The sequence below is a fragment of the Mustela nivalis genome, assembly GCF_964662115.1.
Source record: "Mustela nivalis genome assembly, chromosome: 4".
NCBI classification, from domain to species: Eukaryota; Metazoa; Chordata; class Mammalia; order Carnivora; family Mustelidae; genus Mustela; species Mustela nivalis.
This window is the reverse complement of record NC_139023.1, coordinates 106,273,296-106,293,473: the sequence shown is the minus strand read 5'-3', so window position 1 is coordinate 106,293,473 and position 20,178 is coordinate 106,273,296. Positions and strand designations below refer to the sequence as shown.

Here is a 20,178-nt window from a genome sequence, read left to right as displayed (position 1 = left end):
GGGAGAGAAAAAAATCTCTCCTTTCTCCAATCTTAACTTGAAGTTAAGAAGTCTGAAGTTTGTCTATGACACATCATTGTAGACCTGTATGGCCACTAGAGTTATTACAGTATTTATTTATTTTTTGCCATGCTGATTAGTCTTCTTGGTAACCCTAATGACAGGCTCCAGTATCACTCATAACTCTTAGCTAGAGTTACATGTGAAGAAACAGAAGAACTATTTATTAAATGCCTGAGTTAGCAGTGGTTGATCAAATATATGGTTCTGTGTATTTAGTATAGTATCATACTAAATTTGCGGTCTTACCATACATATTATAGTTGGTAGGTGAAGTTTGACTTTCTCACATACTTCAGACACTAAGCCATTGTCAGCATTGTTAAAACATAACGATCCACCTCAAACTGTGTTTCCTCTATTGAGTGGAATAAATGGCCATGTTTTCAGACCTTGATCAATCATTTCCCTATTACTATGACTATGTTATATCTATGTACAATTTCTTATAACTGATGCTTTATGTACAGTTGCCTTGCTTATTTTGAATTCCCAAAACGATTTTTATGTAAAAACAAGCATCAATTTCTATACTCTAAATAATAATTTTTGAAGTCAGTGGTTAAAAACACAATTTTTTCAAGAAAATGAAAGCTGGATGCATAATATGAAAGAAAATGCCAAATGTATAGCATATGATCTAATCAAAGGCTAAATGCATATTAGCTCATATTTATAAAAAGGAAGCAGTAATAATAATTCTGCAGACTAGAATTCTACCTCAATTTCTTCCTAAAAAATGTTAATTATTTCAAGTAAGATGCTTATTCTTGATCATAGGAGTGACTTTCACAAATTTGATGATTGAACATCTTTGATAACAAACAAATAACTGAACAAACAAATGATTACAGTTGTTAACAGATGTGTAACGAATACTTTCATTACACTTTTTTTTTTTTTGAGTGAGTCTGGATTTAATCTACCCATAACAAATACCTCTCAAGTTAAGATTGACTTTTCTCATAGTTTATTAAATCAGTCTCACTTTATTTTAATCCACTGCTCAAATCAATGACATATTTATTATCTGTCTTAGGGGAACTAGTTTCTATAACTCAAAATTTAAGCAGTATAGTTGGACTTTTTATTATAGTTAAAAATCAGCTATAGTTAAAGCTGACATTTTGTAAATTTTTCTCTTAAAGGATGCTTTGATCCCTCCTTTTAAGGACTTGATGATTTTGGCAGCTTCTCAATTCTCTTCCATATGTAACTTCTCCTGGATGACCAGTGCATGAAGCAGAAAGTAAGGACTTCTCCAGAGCAGTGCAAACCATCAGCCAAAGCAAAGTTGCCCTGTTTGTTTGGATGCACTGTTTTTATGTTTTGTTTTGCTTTGTTTTTCCCAGTGCTTTTTCTAGTGCATTTCTAGATTATGTAAATGGAAATAAAAATTAAAAAAATATAGTGATGAGGTGAAATAAGGAGGATTAACATCAAAATAACTTTTATTCATGAGAAATATTGTGTAGAAGATAATTAAAAGTTAACTTAAGCACTTCAGTTCTGAGTTCCTTGAACACATGATGGGGAAGGTAGACTGTGATGATCATTTTGTACATTTACTGTGAAAACAGACTCAGTCATAGTTTTCATGACTTTATTTTTTTGACAGTTTTTTAAGTTATGTAAGCTTCTAAGTTAATTTCACATATTTCTCATTTTTATATATGCCAAATGTGACCGGGATTGAGAACCTAAGAAATTTGTCATTTATAAAACTATGAGGTAAAATGTAGGAAGAAAGAAGTTTCCCAGGTAATTACGATTTCAAAACAACAGAAAGACTCAACGGTTCCATCTTCCCCCGCCCAGCAATCTTTTCCAATTCCTATTGCATCATCACCCTCAATTTATTCAGTTTAAAACTTAGGATTAAAAAAAAAAAAAAGCTCTTCTTGGAGTGATAATATTTTAGGCTGTTAACTATGGTTTGTAACATCAACTCTCAAGCTGCCAGTATCAGGCTGTGTTGGGAAACACAGAGAAGACAGTCACAGACACACTGTACTTCTGGGCAAGGGCAGGCCGACCGCAGAAACAGACCAGAACAGTGGGTTCTGGGTAGAGGACACTTGCACAGGCTTCATGCATTTACCAGGGCTCGTTCTACTTACTCTTGCCACAGAGCATTTGGGCACATCCTATGGTCTGGTCTGCACTTTTTTTTTTTTTTTTTTTTGAATGCAAGTTCTCCTAAACATTTTAGTTGCTATGTAATCTTTTCCCTTGTACTATTTTTTCATGCTCCTACACTGACTGATCTTCTTTATCTCATTTTGGGGATTTTACTCATGAATATTCTCAGAGAGAAAATAATTAACTTACCTGGTGTTCCTGCTGTTTTGATTGAACTCTGATTCTCAGCTTCAGAGGAAATAAAAGAAAAAACAATCACTGAAAGTAGTTATTGAATATCAGATTTACTCTCCCAATTGTTATGGGTGGTAAATGGGTATAGATCCTACTTCATTTTTAATTTATTTTTCTTTAAATCATAAAATCACACAGACTTTATGGTTAGAAAAACTTCAGAGCATGGGTCCAATTTTTTCTTAAAAGAGCCAAATAGTAAATATTTTAAGCTTTGTGGGTCTTTTTTTTTTTTTTAAGATTTTATTTATTTATTTGACAGAGAGAGATCACAAGTAGACATAGAGGCAGGCAGAGAGGCAGGCAGAGAGGCAGAGAGGAAGGGAAGCCAGCTCCCTGCTGAGCAGAGAGCCCGATGCAGGGCTCGATCCCAGGACCCTGGGATCATGACCTGAGCCAAAGGCAGACGCTTTAACCCACTGAGCCACCCAGGCATCCCTAGGCTGTGTGAGTCTTAAGTCTCTCTTGTAACTCTTCAACTTTGCCATTGTACCATGAATGCAGCCATACACATAATACTTAAAGAGTAAGTACAGCTGTATTCCAAAGAAACTTTACATAGAAAAGTAGGTGGGGTGCTAGATTGGGCCTGTGGGCCATAGTTTGCTGAATCCTGTTTTAGAGCATGTGTTCCAACTTTACATCCTCAATAAACCAGGATATTGCAGACAACTACCTAACTTTGGGGAGGGCTTCATGAGTGACACTGCCGTGTGTCATATTCTCACTAAGATATGACAGATCTCTTGACTTGAGGAAGTTTCAGGAAGGTTCAGATGGATACCTCTCAAACTTAGGGAAAAGTAAATATAGTTCAGATGACCTTTCTACCATAAAATTACTTGAGAAAATTATAATGAAAAGATCACTTTAACAACTTTGCAAAAATGCACCATGAACAAAATCTGTCATGTGAAAAATACAGAAAATGATTTTAAAATAAAGAGAAGCCCATTAATGATAGTTTAAAATATCCATTTGCTGGTGCACCTGGGTGGTTCAGTTAGGGTTAAGCATCTGACTCTTGATTTCAGCTCAGGTCATGATCTCAGAGTAGTGAGATCGAGCCCTGGGTTATGCTCTATGCTGCTTAAGATTCTCTATCTCCCTCTGCCCCTGCTCTCTCTCTCCCTCTCAAGAAAAAAAAAAGAAAAAAAAAAAAAAAGAATCCATGCCTCTCTTGTGTGTTCACTTGACTGTCAAGTTCACTTGACTGTCGGCATCTGAAACTAAACATGCTTAAAACAGAAGTCCTGACTGGTATCCTTAAATCTGCCTTTTCCCATGCTTTCTTGGTTCAATGTGTGGTACCATTGTCTCCAGCTGCACAAGCCAAAGAACAGTGGCCTTTCTTGATGTTCCTATTTTTTCACCCTATGGGCTCTAGCTTCAAAATATATTCCAAATATACTATTTAATTGGTTGTTCATCTAGCACCCTCATCTCTCCCTGCAATGGCCACCTGGAAAAATCTATTTAAATTTAAACTTCACTGCTCTAATGGCTCCCTATACCTCTTACTATGGCTGCTAAGTCCCTACATGACATGGCCTCTGTCTTGCTCAGTTAATTTCCAACCATTCAGCCCCATTTCACCTTGTTTGGTAGATAACCTTATGGGGCTCTTCTTGCCTCAGGCTTCTCTGCTGGCTCTTCCCTATGCCTTGGTGTTCTCTCAGGCTACACGCTGGCTTCCTTCTATCTTTTGTAACTCTGTTCAGATGTCACCACTTAAAGAGGTCTTCTCTAACCCTCTCACCTAAAGTTGTCTCCTTATTTCTCTTCAAACTACTCTACCATGGGGCTTCATTTGCTCAACAGTGTTTTATTATTACAGTGCCAATTATTTGTTTTTTTCTAAAATGTGTTTGTTGTCAGTGACATTTAATTTTTTTAAATGTGTTTGTTGTCAGTGGAATATAAATCCAGGAGGACAGATATTACTTGTTTTATTCAGAGCCACGATTCTAGTACCTACCTCCAGGTCTCCAGTAAAAATGTGGGATGAATAAGTGAGAATACAAAACAAAAATAATAATAAATATGACAAATTCTGTTTATTCGAATTCAATTTTTAAGGAAAAAAAGGAATGATTTATTTAAAATTTGCTAGTTGGATAATGATAGCTACCATTTTTAAAGGAAGCTCTTAAGATCAGTTCCATATATTATTTGCTGGTGTCTGCAAAGGAGACATCATTGCATTCTGTAGATCTACAAATATTAGCTGAGAAAAGTGAAACTACTTTCTCAAGATGGGGACAATGATTATAAATCAGGTCTGGTCATTTTAATGTCTATCCTCTTCTAAAAAAGACGGATTTTCTATCCAATAAACCACTCTGCATAGAAAGCCTATGTAATTAATTTCTATTTTGATAAGGGTTAAAATACTTTTGAAAATGATATAATGCTGAGTTTGGAAGACACACTTAAAATATTTATCAGCTGCTAAAGGATTAGGATACAAAGAAAATCAAAACCCTTTGTTCCTCTTGCTATTAATATCAGGTCATAACCTTTCTTGCTGATAGACTTCATTAAGAGTAAAAAAATTTGAAGCTTATATCAGACAAAACTTTCTGACTATTCTTTATTTGAGTTTTTTTTAAATCAGCCTTCCGAAATGTATAATAATTTTAGAGAGACATGTCATTTAAAGAAAAACAACAGTGCTGTAAGGTTTAGATGAACTTTAAAAAATAATAATATATACCAATTTATAACCCTACATAGTACATTTTGTATTAAGTGTACTGAGAAATCCAGACATTTATATGATAATGTATACATTGTTATTCTGAAGACAAAATTCTGCTCAAATTTTAAATATTTAATCAAAACTGGAATATATGCCTTTTTACGGTCTGAAATCAAAGAGATACTATATTGAAGACAATAAAGTGTTTTCATATAGCACTTCAAATTTGGACTCAGTTCTGTTGATATAAAAGCTTACTAAAGATGAATGCTATGGAACATAATTTGAGTGTGAATTAATGAAATGTGAAGTCATTTGCAGTTATTCCTCAGGTTTACTTATAATATTCATAATGCACATGTTTTGAGAAAAGTCCAAACTCTGATCTGTAGTGAAATGAGTAAAGTAAGATAGCAAATGAATATAGGGCATTCTGTTAAGCTATTCTCAAACTTAGATATTTAGTAAAGACCAAAACCTTAGTCAAGGTGGTTGGTGACTTAAAATCTGTGAGTCGAGTTTGATTTAAAATATGATATGGAAGTCTTATGAAATGGAAATGAACTTCAAAATGTCTAAACTTTCATTCACCTTAATCCAAAGCTAAACTTTACTCAATTAGCTTTTAAAACAGAAAGCTTTTAAAACAGCAATATTTTACTTAAAAGATCTTACAAAGTATATTGTGTTTCTAGCTATAAATGCATATATCACTGTGTAGAGTTATCTATCGAAAATGTCATTAACAGGCAAGGAGAAAGAATATACATATGGCCATTCCCATATATATTCCATATATAATTCTTTATTGATTTGCCTAAAAATAATTTCCTTTGAAAATTCAATCTTCCTTTTTTTTTTTTTTTAAGACTTTATTTATCTGTCAGAGAACTGCACAAGCAGGGGGAGCAGCAGGCAGAAAAAGAAGCAGGCTTCCCACTGAGCAAGGAGCCCGACACTAGACTTGATCCCAGGACTCTAGGATCATGACCCGAGCTGAAAGCAGACACTTAACCAACTGAGCCACCCAGGCATCCCTCAGGTTTTCCTTATCATTCACATGTATACCTCATTGGCTGACTCATTATAACTGTCTAAGAGTTGGCTGACCCTCAACAGCATAGGTTTGAACTGTGTGCTCCTACTTAAACATGGATTTTTTCGATGTATTACTGTACTATAAATGTATTTTCTCTTCCTTATGATTTCCTTAATAACATTTTCTCTTCTCTAGCTTACTTTATTGTCAGGATACAATATGTGATGCATACGGCACAGAAACATGTTATTTGTTTATGTTACTGGTAAGGTCAACAGAAAGCTAATAGTAATTAACGTTTTGGGAAGTCAAAAGTTCTATGTGTATTTTCTACTATTCAGGGGGTCAGCGCCACTAACACCCATGTTGGTCAAGGGTCAACGTATATTTCTGGTTTGGCTAAACTGTGACTTGTGTGTGACTAAGACTGTGTTACCCTGATAATTCCTCTTGTATCTGCCCATATGAAATGATACAAATGAATTAAATATCACATAAGAAATGTTCTGACAAGTTCCAAAATAAGTGGCATAGGTAAATGGTGCGATTCACAAAAGAAATAATGAGGCTGAATGATCTGGTAAATGACTGTTTCCCAAAGGCTGAGGTGCATAGCATTGTATGAGGTTCCATATGGCAGTACTGGAAAGCGACATTAAATAAGATTGAAACATTCAGCGAGAACGTTATTTGCTTTTCAGCCTTCGTTCAGTTTATTTGGTTATTTCAATGAAGAACTTTCAAAATCACAATTTAAAGAAAATGTGTCATTAATATCTAATGTGCTTATCTTGATTTATTTTTTAAACAAGAATGAGCAAGCCTCAAACTAAAAGCCTTTGGCAAGCAACAAAATCTAGCTATAATTTAATTATATTTTGTTTATATCAGTGATTTTATAGCTCCTGTTGATGCCTAGTGAAACAGTTTTTCATTTATGATGGTTTTCTTTTCAAACAAATTTAAGAATAAAAAGTGCATCCGTTGAAAGAAAGCACTAAATAAATAATAGTGCCGACGGTTTACGTATCTCGTGACACTCATAAAGTTGTGGGAAATACTGAGGCAAAATCTTGTAGAGGCCTTTGATGGATGTGTAGAATTGGAAGAAGCAGTTGGAGGAAAGAAGAGGGGAAGAAAGAATAGGATCATGCAAACGAGGAGGGCAGGATGAGCAAAACCACAGTCAGTGGGCGGCAGCAAGAGAATCACCTTTCTTAGAATCACAGGCTTATGTTCAGGGAGCCAGCCAGTCAGCCAATTTGTGTTATAATTATTGAACACTTACTTGTCAAGCATATGATACACCCAATTAAAAGCAAGTTGTTTTCTACTACCTTTAGATACTTTATGTAAAATAGTTGTAATGAGGACAAGTGAAGAGTTTATAGGGCTCGTGGCAAGAAAAACAGCATTTGAATTTCATCCTTTTAGTTTAACTCTAGCCAAGTCATTTAGTCTTTCTGAACCGGTTTCCTTGTTTGTGAAACTGATGTCAAATACCAACCTTGCCTGGCTTGTATGAGGATTGTTATTAATAATATAATAGCTAATGTTTGTTGTGTTTACTTGCCAGACACAGTTCTAAGCTTTGTCTACTTTATCTCTTTTACCCTTTTTAAAGATTTTATTTATTTATTTGACAGAGAGAGAGAACACAAGTAGAGGGAGTGGCAGGCAGAGGGAGAGGGAGAAGTAGGCTCTCTGCTGAGTAGGGAGCCTGATGCGGGGCTGGATCCTAGGACCTTGGGATCATGACCTGATTTGAAGGCAGACACTCAACCAATTGAGCCACCCAGGTGCCCCATCTCTTTTATTCCTAACAATAATCCCATAAGGTTATAATCTTTTTTTTACAGATGAGGGAACTGAGGCCTGGAGAAGTTAAGTAGCTTACCAAAGGCCATGGGACAAATAAATGGTTGTGCTATTATTTGAACCTAAACAATCCTGCTTCAGAATCATTCTTCATAGTCAATAAACCAACTTCCTCTTGGTGTGATTGAAGTGCCTAATTTTTATTTCAAGAAGGCAGTGTGCCTTCTACTGGGTATTTACCCTATAAATACAAATGTAGTGATCCAAAGGTGCACATGCACCTGAATGTTTATAGTAGCAATGTCCACAAAAACCAAAGTATGGAAAGAGCCTAGATGTCCATCAACAGATGACTAGGTAAAGAAGATGTGGTCTATATGTACAATGGAATACTATGCAGCCATCAAAAGAAATGAAATCTAGCCATATGCAATGACATGGATGGAACTAGAGGGTATTATGCTGAGTGAAATAAGTCAATCAGAGAAAGACAATTATCATATGATCTCCCTGATATGAAGAATTTGAGAAACAAGACAGAGGATCATAGGGGAAGGGAGGGAAAAATGAAACAAGACAAAACCAGAGAGGGAGACAAACCAAAAGAAACTCTTAATCTCAGGAAATACCCTGAAGGTTGCTAGAGGGGAGAGGGCTGGGAGGAGTGGGGTGGCTGGGTGATGGACATTGGGGAGAGTATGAGCTATGGTGAACACTGTGAATTGTGTAAGACTGATGAATCACAGACCTGTACCCCTGAAACAAATAATACATTATATATTAATTTAAAAAAAAAAAAGGTTGTGGGCTTTAAAAAGCAAGGCTTAGGCATAAGCTGTTCTCATGTTTAGCCACCAATGTATCTAAAATATCTATTTGGTTATTGTACAGTTATCTGTGCTTTTCATGTAAAAATAAATTCCATACTGTACTTGAATAAATTATGCAAGAAGAATATATATTTGATAAATGAGTTACTATATATAAATGTTATTAACTCTTACTTAATAACCTACTGATGACTTATAGATATAACTCATTTCCACTTGACAAAAGCCAGGCTTTCCCTTCAGATTTTAAGTCAGGAATATTATATATGCTGATGTAGCAAAAAATCTGGCTGGGCAAAACCCTTAGAGGTATTCCCTCCAAATCCTTGCTCAGTAAAGTAATGTATTGGCATAGCGCCCATTTCAATGAGCCTTCTACCTATCATCTTATTCCACTTTCTTTCCTCAGCCAAGTGAGAATTCACTGGAGAGAAAAAGAGCCATCATCCTCCCTTCCCCCCTGCCTCTGACCATGTGTACCACGCCTGCTTTCAAATCTGGTTACGGATACCTGAATCATTAAATCACCAGCAAGAAAATCACCCATTGGCCCTCTCCTCTCCATCTTCCTCTTACTTTTCTCTTCTGTCCTCAGAAACCAACAGGATGTGCTGGCATGGGAAATGAACAAAAAGAGTCAGAGAGGGCGTCACATTTTCAAGCCCTTAGCAGAAATAAAGAGCTCAGGAAGAGGGCAAGTTTTGTACTTGCACAACAGAGCTTTACCTGTGATCCCGCCATAGGGTAGCTGTTGGGGAGTAGGGACTGCTGTGATTGACATTTCCTTTGAATCCCCCCTCAATGCCCAAAAAGGTACCCCTGTAGATAGACAATGACAAATGCATGGACAACAGAATCTAGGTGTGGCAAAGGTAGTTCAAGATCTGATCTGGGTGCCTGGGTGGCTCAGTTGGTTAAGTGATTGCATTTGGCTCAGGTCATAATCCTGGAGTCCTAGGATTGAGTCCCACATTGGGCTCCCAGATCAGCAGGGAGTCTGCTTCTCCTTCTGACCCTCCCCCCGCTCTCTTTCTCTCTCTCAAAAATAAATAAATAAATAAATAAATAAATAAATAAATAAATAAAATCTTTAAGAAAAAAAGATCCAGAGTAGGTTAAATGGAGAGTCCCTGTCCCTAAAACATGTCTACCCAGAACCTGTAAATATGACCTTAATGGAATGGATCTTTGTTGTTGTAATGAAGTTAATTAAGGATCTTGGTAATTCCAGGTATCTGTGTAAGAACAAAATGCACATTGCTGCTATAAACATTGGGGTACTGGATGTGGTGCAAAAGCAATGAATACTGTTACGCTAAAAAGAAATAAAAAAAAAAATAAAGAACAGAATGCACAAACAGAAGAGACACAGAGGGGAAGTCCATGGAAGACAAAGAGAAAAAGGTCATGTAAAGGCAGAGTCTGAGATTATAGGGGTGCGTCTACAAGCCAAGGAATGCAAAAGATTGCTGGCCATTCCCAGAAGCAAAGAGGCATTCCAGGCACATAGATGCCCTCCAAAAGCCTTGAAATGAATACACTAATCTATTAATTCGTTCAATAGGCCCTCATTTATTTAACTGTAAAGTCATCTTAAAAGTTCTAGGATTCTGGGAACATGGCTTCTCCGGCAGAATAAAATAGTTAAACAGAAATACACAGAAATTTAAGAGAATGGAAAATGAAGGGCACCTGGCTGCAACAGTCAGTTAGGTGTCCTGCTCTTGGTTTTTTTGGCTTGGGTCATGATCTTAGTGTCTTGGGATCGAGCCCCAAGTCAGGCCCCATGCTTAGCATGGAGTCTACTTGAAATTCTCTCTCTCCTTCTCCTTCTAGTCCTCCCCCCTGTGCTCTCTCTCTCTCTCTCTAAAATAAATAAATAGATCTCTAAAAAAGATAATGGGAAATGATTAGAGAGAAATGCTTTGAGGACATGCTTGCTTTTGATCTATACCCTTCCTTTCTAGGGAGTAAAGCAATAAACCTCATTAACTCTACTCTAAATCAAATCTGCACTTGAGATGAAATACCCACAACACTTTTAGTCACTATTCAAGGGCCCATTGCCATGTGTTTAAGGGAGAGATGAAGATTCAGCTGTTCAACCTTCCCCACGATCACTTTGTTTTCTTTCTGTCTCTCTGTCTTGGCTTCGCTACTTCTGAATGCTTATGTGTGTGTTGGGTGGAGATGGAAAGGGAACATTGCTCTACTAACCGGGAATCTGGGTTAGCTCCTGGTTTCATCGGGCACACATGGAAATGTGTGCCAAGTCATTATATCAAGTGGATTCCATACGAAGCAGCATGAACCTTAAGGAACCAGAGAGATCCAGGAAGGAATGGCTATACCAGAATAGGAGTTTTTTATAACAACATATCTGAAGGACTTAGTATAGAACTGGTTAATCAAATGGCAAGTGCAAAGGGTAGCAGTAAATACTCTTATTGCATTATCTTGCTTTCTGGGGTGCCTTAATTTCAAGAAATGGCTTTGTAGGTGTTTACCCTAAAGATACAAATGTAGTGATCCAAAGGGGCACATGCACCCGAATGTTTATAGCAGCAATGTCCACAATAGCCAAACTATGGAAAGAACCTAGATGTCCATCAACAGATGAATGGATCAAGAAGATGTGGTATATATACACAATGGAATACTATGCAGCCATCAAAAGAAATGAAATCTTGCCATTTGCGACAACATGGATGGAACTAGAGCGAATCATGCTTAGCGAAATAAGTCAAGCAGAGAAAGACAACTATCATATGATCTCCCTGATATGAGGAAGTGGTGATGCAACATGGAGGCTTAAGTGGGTAGGAGAAGAATAAATGAAACAAGATGGGATTGGGAGGGAGACAAACCATAAGTGACTCTTAATCTCACAAAACAAACTGAGGGTTGCTGGGGGGAGGGGGTTTGGGAGAAGAGGGTGGGATTATGGACATTGGGGAGGGTATGTGCTTTGGTGAGTGCTGTGAAGTGTGTAAACCTGGTGATTCACAGACCTGTACCCCTGGGGATAAAAATATATGTTTATAAAAAATAAAAATTTATAAAAAAAATAAAAATAAAAATAAAATAAAAAAAAAAACTACTTAGAAGAAAGCCACTTCAAACTGTGTTTAGAAGCTAAATAAATACAATAGTCCCCAGAACACAGATGCAGTGGGCATTTTAATACATAAATCAAAGGAAAATTAGGAGTCCTAATTGACTCCTGGGGCTGACCACACATTTCTGTATAAGTGCTAATTTTAATAAACCATGGTCCCTGAATAACATTCCTAATCAGTCACTTAGTGAGTGGGTATTAGTGCAGAATGCAAATTATTTGAGTTTAACCTTCAACTGCTATACATGCTTCAGTTGCATATTTACTTTAACTTTGTTTATAAGCAAGACAATCATGGTATGAAATGGATAGGGTTTTAGTCTGCTAAAGATGTCTTTCAAACATATTTTGCCTAAAAATATTCTACTTATCAGAAGCCAAAGCACTCCCACAAGGAAATGTCCTACATCTGAAGGAGAAAAGACCCTGCTCTTCAAATTTCTCTATTTGGTGATCTTCTCTTTAAATAAAATCACTATATTAGGTTTCTTCTATGTAATCTTCTTTAGGTTCTGCTCAAGAGAATTACAATAAAATATGGGGAAATGGATGCTCCATGAGTGTCTCTAGATGAAAGTAGGCCTAGAACATCAGCAGTTCCCATCTGCCATCTCCTTCTACTCTAAAGGTCTCCCAAGAAAAGACCTGGGGACTGGAAGTCATTGATAGCTCCTCCTTATTGAGGACTGTGGATATGCCAAGAATGCCTCTGTTGTTTATAATGGACGGTATACGATAAGGCTGTTATGGCAGATGACTAGCTTTTCTAGTCAGGATATATTTGGACTAAAAGTACTGAGTACTTCATATCATTAAGGTCATGATTTAGCAAGTGCTTATAGTGATGATATGCGTAGCTGGAGCTAGAAAGTTGTCTGTGCTCAGGGGATCTCTAGGCCCTACTGCTCTCTCTCTCTCATGAATAGCTTCATCTTGCTCATGGGATCTCTTCATCTCCTCGCATTCGTTCTCTCCATTCTTCCCATCAATTTTACTTCCTCCTAACATTTGTTCGCTCGTGCCACAGGTATGCCCAGGAGTCACCATGGCTGTCTCAGACTCATTCTACTGAAACCTTGCTGCTTCGGGTTTCACAGCTAATCACCCTTTTGTTTGTTTGGGTTTCCTAGTTCATATTACACAGAAAGGAAATTTGATTGGCCTAGCTTTTTGTTTTTAAACCAAGCTTTATAAAGAAATTCACAACAAAATGTACTCATTTTAAGTATACAAGTCAATAATTTTTGGTAAATTTATAGAATTGTACAACCATCACTATAAGCCAGTTTTAGAGCATTTTTAACACAAAAAACTCCAGTGGGACTTGCTGCAGTTAATCCCTGGTTCCACCTCCAGCTTTAGACAACTACTTATATGGTTTCTATCCCTATTAGAATGTCCCTTCAGGATATTTCATTTAAATGGAATCATAAAATATGTGATGTTTTGTCAAAGTCTTCTTTCACTGAGCATAATGGTTTTGGGCTTTATAGTGTTATAACCTGGATCACTAATTTGTCCCTTTAAATTGCTGAATAGTAGTCCATTGTAAGGGTAACCTATGTTTTATAATATTCCAAATCCATTTCAGATGGAAAATCCCATGGAATATTCCACCTCAACAGTGAATGGGCATTTGGATTGTTCCCAGTGTGACTCCAATGAATAACGTTACTGTGAATATCATTTCAAAAACACCTGTCTTGATTACTATAGCTTTAAAGTAAGTTTTGAAGTTGGCTTATGCAACTTTGTTCTCCTTTGACAAAACTGTCTTGACTATTTGAGGTTTTTTTCATTTTCATGTATTATTTAGGATCAGCTTATCAATTTCTAATGATTTGTTATGATTCTGTGACACTGATAGAGATTCAATTTAATATATAAATCAATTATTTATCAACTTGGGGAGAATTGCCATCTTAAAATATTGAGTCTTTCAATCCATGAATATGTAGTGTCTCCCCATTTATTGAGATATTTAATGTCCCACAGAAATATTTTGTAGTTCTGTATGCAAATCTTATACTTTGACTATTAATATCTTCCTAAATATTTTATCCTTTCTGATACTTTTGTAGATATCACTATTCATTTAATTTTATTTTTGGATTGTCATTGTTAACATACAGAAATATGATTTATTTTTAATATCATATAGCTTATGATAGGAAATACTCTATTAGTTCTACAGTTTTACTGTTGATTTTTTAATTTCCTGCATAAATATGTAGTCTGCTAAGAAAAACTATTCTGTTTTTTCATTTCTGCATGAGTGAATCTCTGTATTTACCTACTACCTCTCATCACCTTATTGTACTATCTAGAACCTTCGGTTATAATTTTGAATAGAAGTGGTGAGAATGGACATCTTTGCTGTGTTCAAGATCTTAAGAGGAGAAAAGCATGAAATATTTAACTATTAAGAATGATGCTTACCATACATTTTTCGTAGATGTCCTTTTCAATTTGAGTAAGTTACATTTTATTTCTAGTTTATTGAGATTTCTAATTAAAAGTGGGTGTTAAATTTTGTTAAATGCTTTTTTTTTAATTTTTTATTTTTTATAAACATATATTTTTATCCCCAGGGGTACAGGTCTGTGAATCACCAGGTTTACACACTTCACAAGCACTCACCCAAGCACATACCCTCCCCAATGTCCATAATCCCACCCCCTTCTCCCAATTGTCAAATGCTTTTTCTGTATCTACTGATTTTACTAATATAGTGCATTGCTGTCCTTGATTTTAATTTATTAAAACAGTCATACATTTCTGGATCAATTTCACTTGTTTATTTTTCTGTCCCTTTTTTATATGTGTCAAAGTTAGTTTGGTAAGGATAGTTGCATCAATGTTCACGAAGGATATTGGTTTATAGTTTTCTTTACTTGCTTTTTCTTTTCATTTTTTTCCTAGCTTTGGTACCCAGATAATGTTGGTCTCAAATAATGACTTATGTGGTTTTCCCTCCTCCTCTTCCTGAAAGGGTTTGAGAAGAACTGGTATCATTTCTTTTGAAAATATGTAGAGAATATATAGATATTGAAGCCATCCTGCTGGAAATTTTCTTCGTGGAACCATTAAAAATTTCTAATGCAATGTAATATCTTGATTATTTTTATATCTTTTTAGACTACCTATCTTCCTGAGTCAGTTTAAGCAATTTGTTTCTTTCTAAGAATTTTCCCACTTCGGGGTGCCTGGGTGGCTCAGTGGGTTAAAGCCTCTGCCTTTGGCTTAGGTCATGATCCCAGGGTCCTGAGATCAAGACCCACACTGAGCTCTCTGCTCAGTGGGGAGCCTGCTTTCGCCTCTCTCTCTGCCTGCCTCTCTGCCTACTTGTGATCTCTCTCTGCCAAATAAATAAATCTTAAAACAAAAAAAGAGAATTCTCCCATTTCATGAAAGTTTTCTAATTTGCTGCCAAGCTCACTTTTTGTGTTAGGTGATATCATAGATTACTGCTTGGCCCTGAATTGATCTTTCCTGGCACCCACCCGTTTGTGGCTATGGAGGGATAAAGTTTCATGGTACAAGGCTAAGTTGCCAAAAGGTTGTCCTGTTCGACAGAGACTAGAGAAGACACATTGGGCATGGTTCTTTGGTAGCTATGGGCTGGAAAACATTCCCAGTTTAATGCTATCCACCACATAAGTTAAACATTTCAGCATAACTTTTTATACTTACTCTTGTGTTGGGAACTTTGTAATGTTGAAAAAACATTTGAAAGTGGAATCTCTGTCACTGTTGCATTTGTGACAGTTACCTCAATCTTCGTGATGACACTGGTTGTGGCTCCTAATTATGTAAAAACAAAAAGTAGCCATCAGGGGTGTAACCAATAAACAGACAGTCTTATTATCTTATTAGTATTAATATTAACATCCAATTATGACTTGAATATTAGTTACTGAAAGTTTTCTGATCAAATTTTAGAAATCCAACATTTTGATACTTAATTTTTAGTGATCCGGTTAATTTTGCTAAGAAAACAAGGCATATTTGACTCTTTTATATGTCTACTATAGTTTATCTTATTTGGGCAGACAGTAATCCTCTTAATTAAGTAGTAATTGTGATCATAATTTTATATATAAGACTCAGAAGACTTAATTTCTCCATTGTCACATAACTTGTAATAGGAGAGAGCTAGGATCTGAATCTAAGCCTTTCTGATGCAAAAGTTAATTGATCACTCAGCTACCCTAGAAAGGGGGTGGTAAGGAAGTGGTAGTAGTTGAAGATGGTACCATGTTTCCATGCTGTCTTGGAAGAAATTTTCAGGTAGGGGGAATAGACAGCAGAAAAGGGATAATTGGAATTCCTTAAAATAAACTTTTAATTATACTTAGTTCATTTTTTGAGGGGGGGAGGAAAACTAACAACAAAAATAACCTGAGATTATGAAATAACACTGGAATAAGATTATTTGAAACAATTTATATTTGCACAAATATTATAAAAATGATTAATGTTTTTCACTCTTTTCGAAGTCTAATGTGGAGATCATTGGTTAGTGAAGAAAAGAAAGGCATGCTGGGTACTGCATGCTTAATGTTAACTACATATGATGCTGGGTGGAGATGGGAAGAAGCCAGTTTAATAGATATCTGTCTCACAATAGGCAGAAAGACTGAACTGCTGGTGTTTTCCAGAAGTGCCAATCAGCTTCCATTCTACGACAACAAGCATTTATACTGTAACGCAAATTCTTAGTGCAATTAAGAGATTGATGCCAGAGAAACTGAGAGTTTGCAAGAAGACCTCAGAGACAGTAGGTAAATATGTCTTTACACAAAAAGCCTTCAGGAATTGATATTCCAGCAAAATATAAATATAAATATAAATATAAATATAAATATAATATAAATATAAACTCAAATGTAGGCTATAGCATTAACACTGTATATGAGAAAGAAAGAATTTAAATAAGCAAAACTTTCAATGCATCTTTTTAAAAAGATTTTATTTATTTATTTCATAGGAGAGAGATCACAAGTAGGCAGAGAGGCAGACACAGAGAAAGGGGGAAACAAGCTCCTTACTGAGCAGAGAGCCCAATGCAGGATTAGATCCCAGGACCCTGAAATCATGACCTGAGCTGAAGACAGACACTTCATTGACTGAGCCACCCAGGCACCCCTGCATGCATGTTAAAGTAATAAATTGAGAGAGAAAATTTTGAGAAAATAAAGAAATATCTTATAGCAGACAGTGATGCTCGTGATAATATGGAAGTATAAAATATCACCCAAAAGGTAGAAGCTCAACATTTGAGGATCAAGGGACATGTAGGGATAAAGATTTTGCTTTTCAGCAGAACTCCAAGAACATACTCAGAAAACGTTGGAACAGGATTTCCTTTTTAGAAATTTTTGGTGGAGAATTCTTCTGCTGTGAAAACCATGGAAAAGATATCCTGATGGCCCAAAGGATTCCCTAGCATGAGACAGACTTAATGGTCTTGGACATGGAAAAGAGAATTTATATTTAAGAAAGATGTGGGAAACTGGCAGATTAGAAAAATACAAAGAAGAGAGTGGAATAATGGAATAACTGGGGATACAATGCCAAAGAGTTCCCTTCAAGAATTGCCCATTATTGATGTGGAATATACTTCACAAATGAGGGTAAAATCAGAGCTCTTAGTCAACTCAGGACAGACTGTCAATTTCACAGTGTCCTGCAGGCAATGGAAGGAATCCTGAATGCTTTATATTTTTAAATATACATGCATGGTGGACCTAAAACAAACAAGGAAAGATATAGAGACAAATGTTGCCACAGCCATAAATTTTGAAATTTTACTAGTATACTGAAGTGTTTTAAATCCTAGATTCAAGAGAGAAGAAAATGGGTGACGTACATTTATTAAGATATGAAGATCCAATCTTGTATTAATGTTTTGTTTTAAAAATTTTCCCAGTTGTACTTTGGGTTCACACTTAATAGATACTGGACTCCTTCCAGGAAGCGATTGACATCTCAGAAAAATAGAACCAATCTTAAAGTTGTTCTTTTTAAACTTACGTGGTTTGCTTTCTTTCAGTTTTTCTGTCTGGCCATTTCGCCCCAGATAACACTACATATCTGCTTTGGTCTACAAGTGCAAATTGAACTATAAGCCTATAAATATAATATTATATTAGGTTTGACAAACATTATTTTTTTGAGAAATATTAATTTAAATTGTGACATCAAAATAGTATTTGACTTTACTTTTAGGACTTGTGTTTTTGAAGTTCATGTCCTTTAAGTTCTTGGAACTTTGGTAAAGATAGAGTGAACTGAAGACAAAATGTAAGAATTTTAAAACCAGATTTGACTTGGGATAAGAAGAGTCTAATATATGAGATGCTTGGAAAACCTCATCAATACCAGAGTATGAGAGCAAAGAAGACAACTTCACTGCATCCATATTCTTAAGTGAAAACCATTGGTGGGAACTGAGCAGAATGAATGGGAGAGAAGGGCTGTTTTATAATTGCTTTGGAATTATTGATGTGAGATTCATTTTGTATATTTCATGAAATTAAATTTTTGGGAGAAAGCAATAAATGTGGGTATTACTTATATTAGGAACATAGATGTGTTTATAACAGATTGACAATTGATTTGAGAGGGTTTATGGAGTTAAATTGTGCAAGGCATGGGATTAAGCAGTTTTATTCCTTTGGAATTATGTAATTTGAATTACAGTATTGTTTTATCTAAAGCACATAAGCAAAAGCTGCTTGTGTGGTCACTTTGTCTTTAGAAATAGAATACAGGGTAAGTGACTTTTTTTTACAAAGTTAGCATTTACTAAAGCATATGCTAAAAATACTATTACTGTGGTCTGTTAAATTGGTTTTATGTTTAAGGAAAGACATTTTGTAGTCAAATTAATTGGAGCTGCATAGATTGTAAAAAGGCTAAATGGATGTTTTTGTGATAGGATTATTAATATAAAAAGAAATGTTATTGTGTATTGTGGAACCCCAAGAGGGTAGTCTTTTTTTTTTTTTAAGATTTTATTTATTTATTTGACAGACAGAGTTCACAAGTAGGCAGAGAGGCAGGCAGAGAGGGAGAGAGAAGAAAGCAGGCTCACCACCAAGCAGAGAGCTCGACGCGGGGCTCGATCCCAGGACCCTGAGATCTTGACCTGAGTCGTCCAAGGCACAGGCTTTACACCACTGAGCCACCCGGGTGCCCCGAGGGTAGTCTTTTTTAAAGCAATTGTCCAAGGACCTCCATTTCCAAGGATCATTTTATGGACTAGTGCTCCATAGAAATTTTGTATCTATGGCAACATGGAATACAACTTAATTAATGTTTTGATTCATTTACGTGACTTCTGGGAGTAATAGTAAAGAGCCACTCATGGAAAGATTGTGAGAAGCCTAAGTACTTACTTATGCCAATGGGCTTACAGAGATGCATCAAAGCAGTGGCAAGAACTGAAAAATGATCCTTCTTAAAATTTTGTTCAGATTTTCTGATCTTTTTAAAAATTTTGTTCAGATTTTCCGATCTTTTTTTTTTTTGGAGTAAAGAGTAATACATCAGAATGTTAATAAATTCAAATGTTAAGCACAGGAGCAAAAAAAGTGAAAGGGTGTAGGCCAATCACCTGAAAAACTCAAGGAGAATTCAGAACTGTGGCTCTTCCAACTCAGATAATGAACAAGGCTACAATGGAGTTCCAGAGATCCTGAAGAAAACAAAATGGTGATGGTGGAGGACAGTCTAGGTGAAGTAGGACTATAGATACAAAGAGAAGGGAGTTTTATTTCTATGTGAATTTTGTATTTCCTTTTCCTTTTCCATATCATTTAGATAGTGGGTTAAGGTAGAATGAAGGGCCCCTTGAAATTGTGCATTTACCAATATTCTCCCTTTTGCTAGACTGACTGGGATCTGGTTATAACCCCAGGGCAAAGGAGCCAGGCAGACTACCAAGAGCTCCCTGACACTTTGGCTAACAGGGTGTCTAAGTGTCTTCAGATCTATCCATTTTCTAACTCAGTTTATCAAGTCAAGTTCATATAAAAATTTGGGACTGATTCCAGGCGAGGTACAAAGTTTTACCTGTATTTACAGTGACTCTTTGCTTATGTACCCCAGAAATCAAGTGATTTGCAGTGGTTTGGTGACCTCAGAGGGATGTGGTGATTTGGGATTCTTTTTAAGTCCTTGTTCTTCCTTAGAGAGTTCATTAATAAGTAAATATTGACTTTCCACTTTA

The 20,178-nt window shown here is 36.0% G+C and overlaps 1 protein-coding gene across 3 annotated transcripts in view; it reads right to left on the bottom strand.

Annotated features, from left to right (window-relative positions):
* EMCN (endomucin) overlaps nt 1-20,178 on the bottom strand; it is a 108,088-nt gene that overhangs the window by 38,213 nt on the left and 49,697 nt on the right. For 2 of the 3 annotated variants that reach the window (XM_082727660.1, XM_082727662.1), the window contains 2 exons: nt 15,636-15,746; nt 2,392-2,430 (listed from right to left, as the gene is read on the bottom strand). In XM_082727660.1, the coding sequence (XP_082583786.1) occupies nt 2,392-2,430; nt 15,636-15,746 (150 nt within the window). The remainder of the gene's footprint in view (nt 1-2,391; nt 2,431-15,635; nt 15,747-20,178) is intronic. The other variant, XM_082727661.1, reaches the window with a different exon arrangement.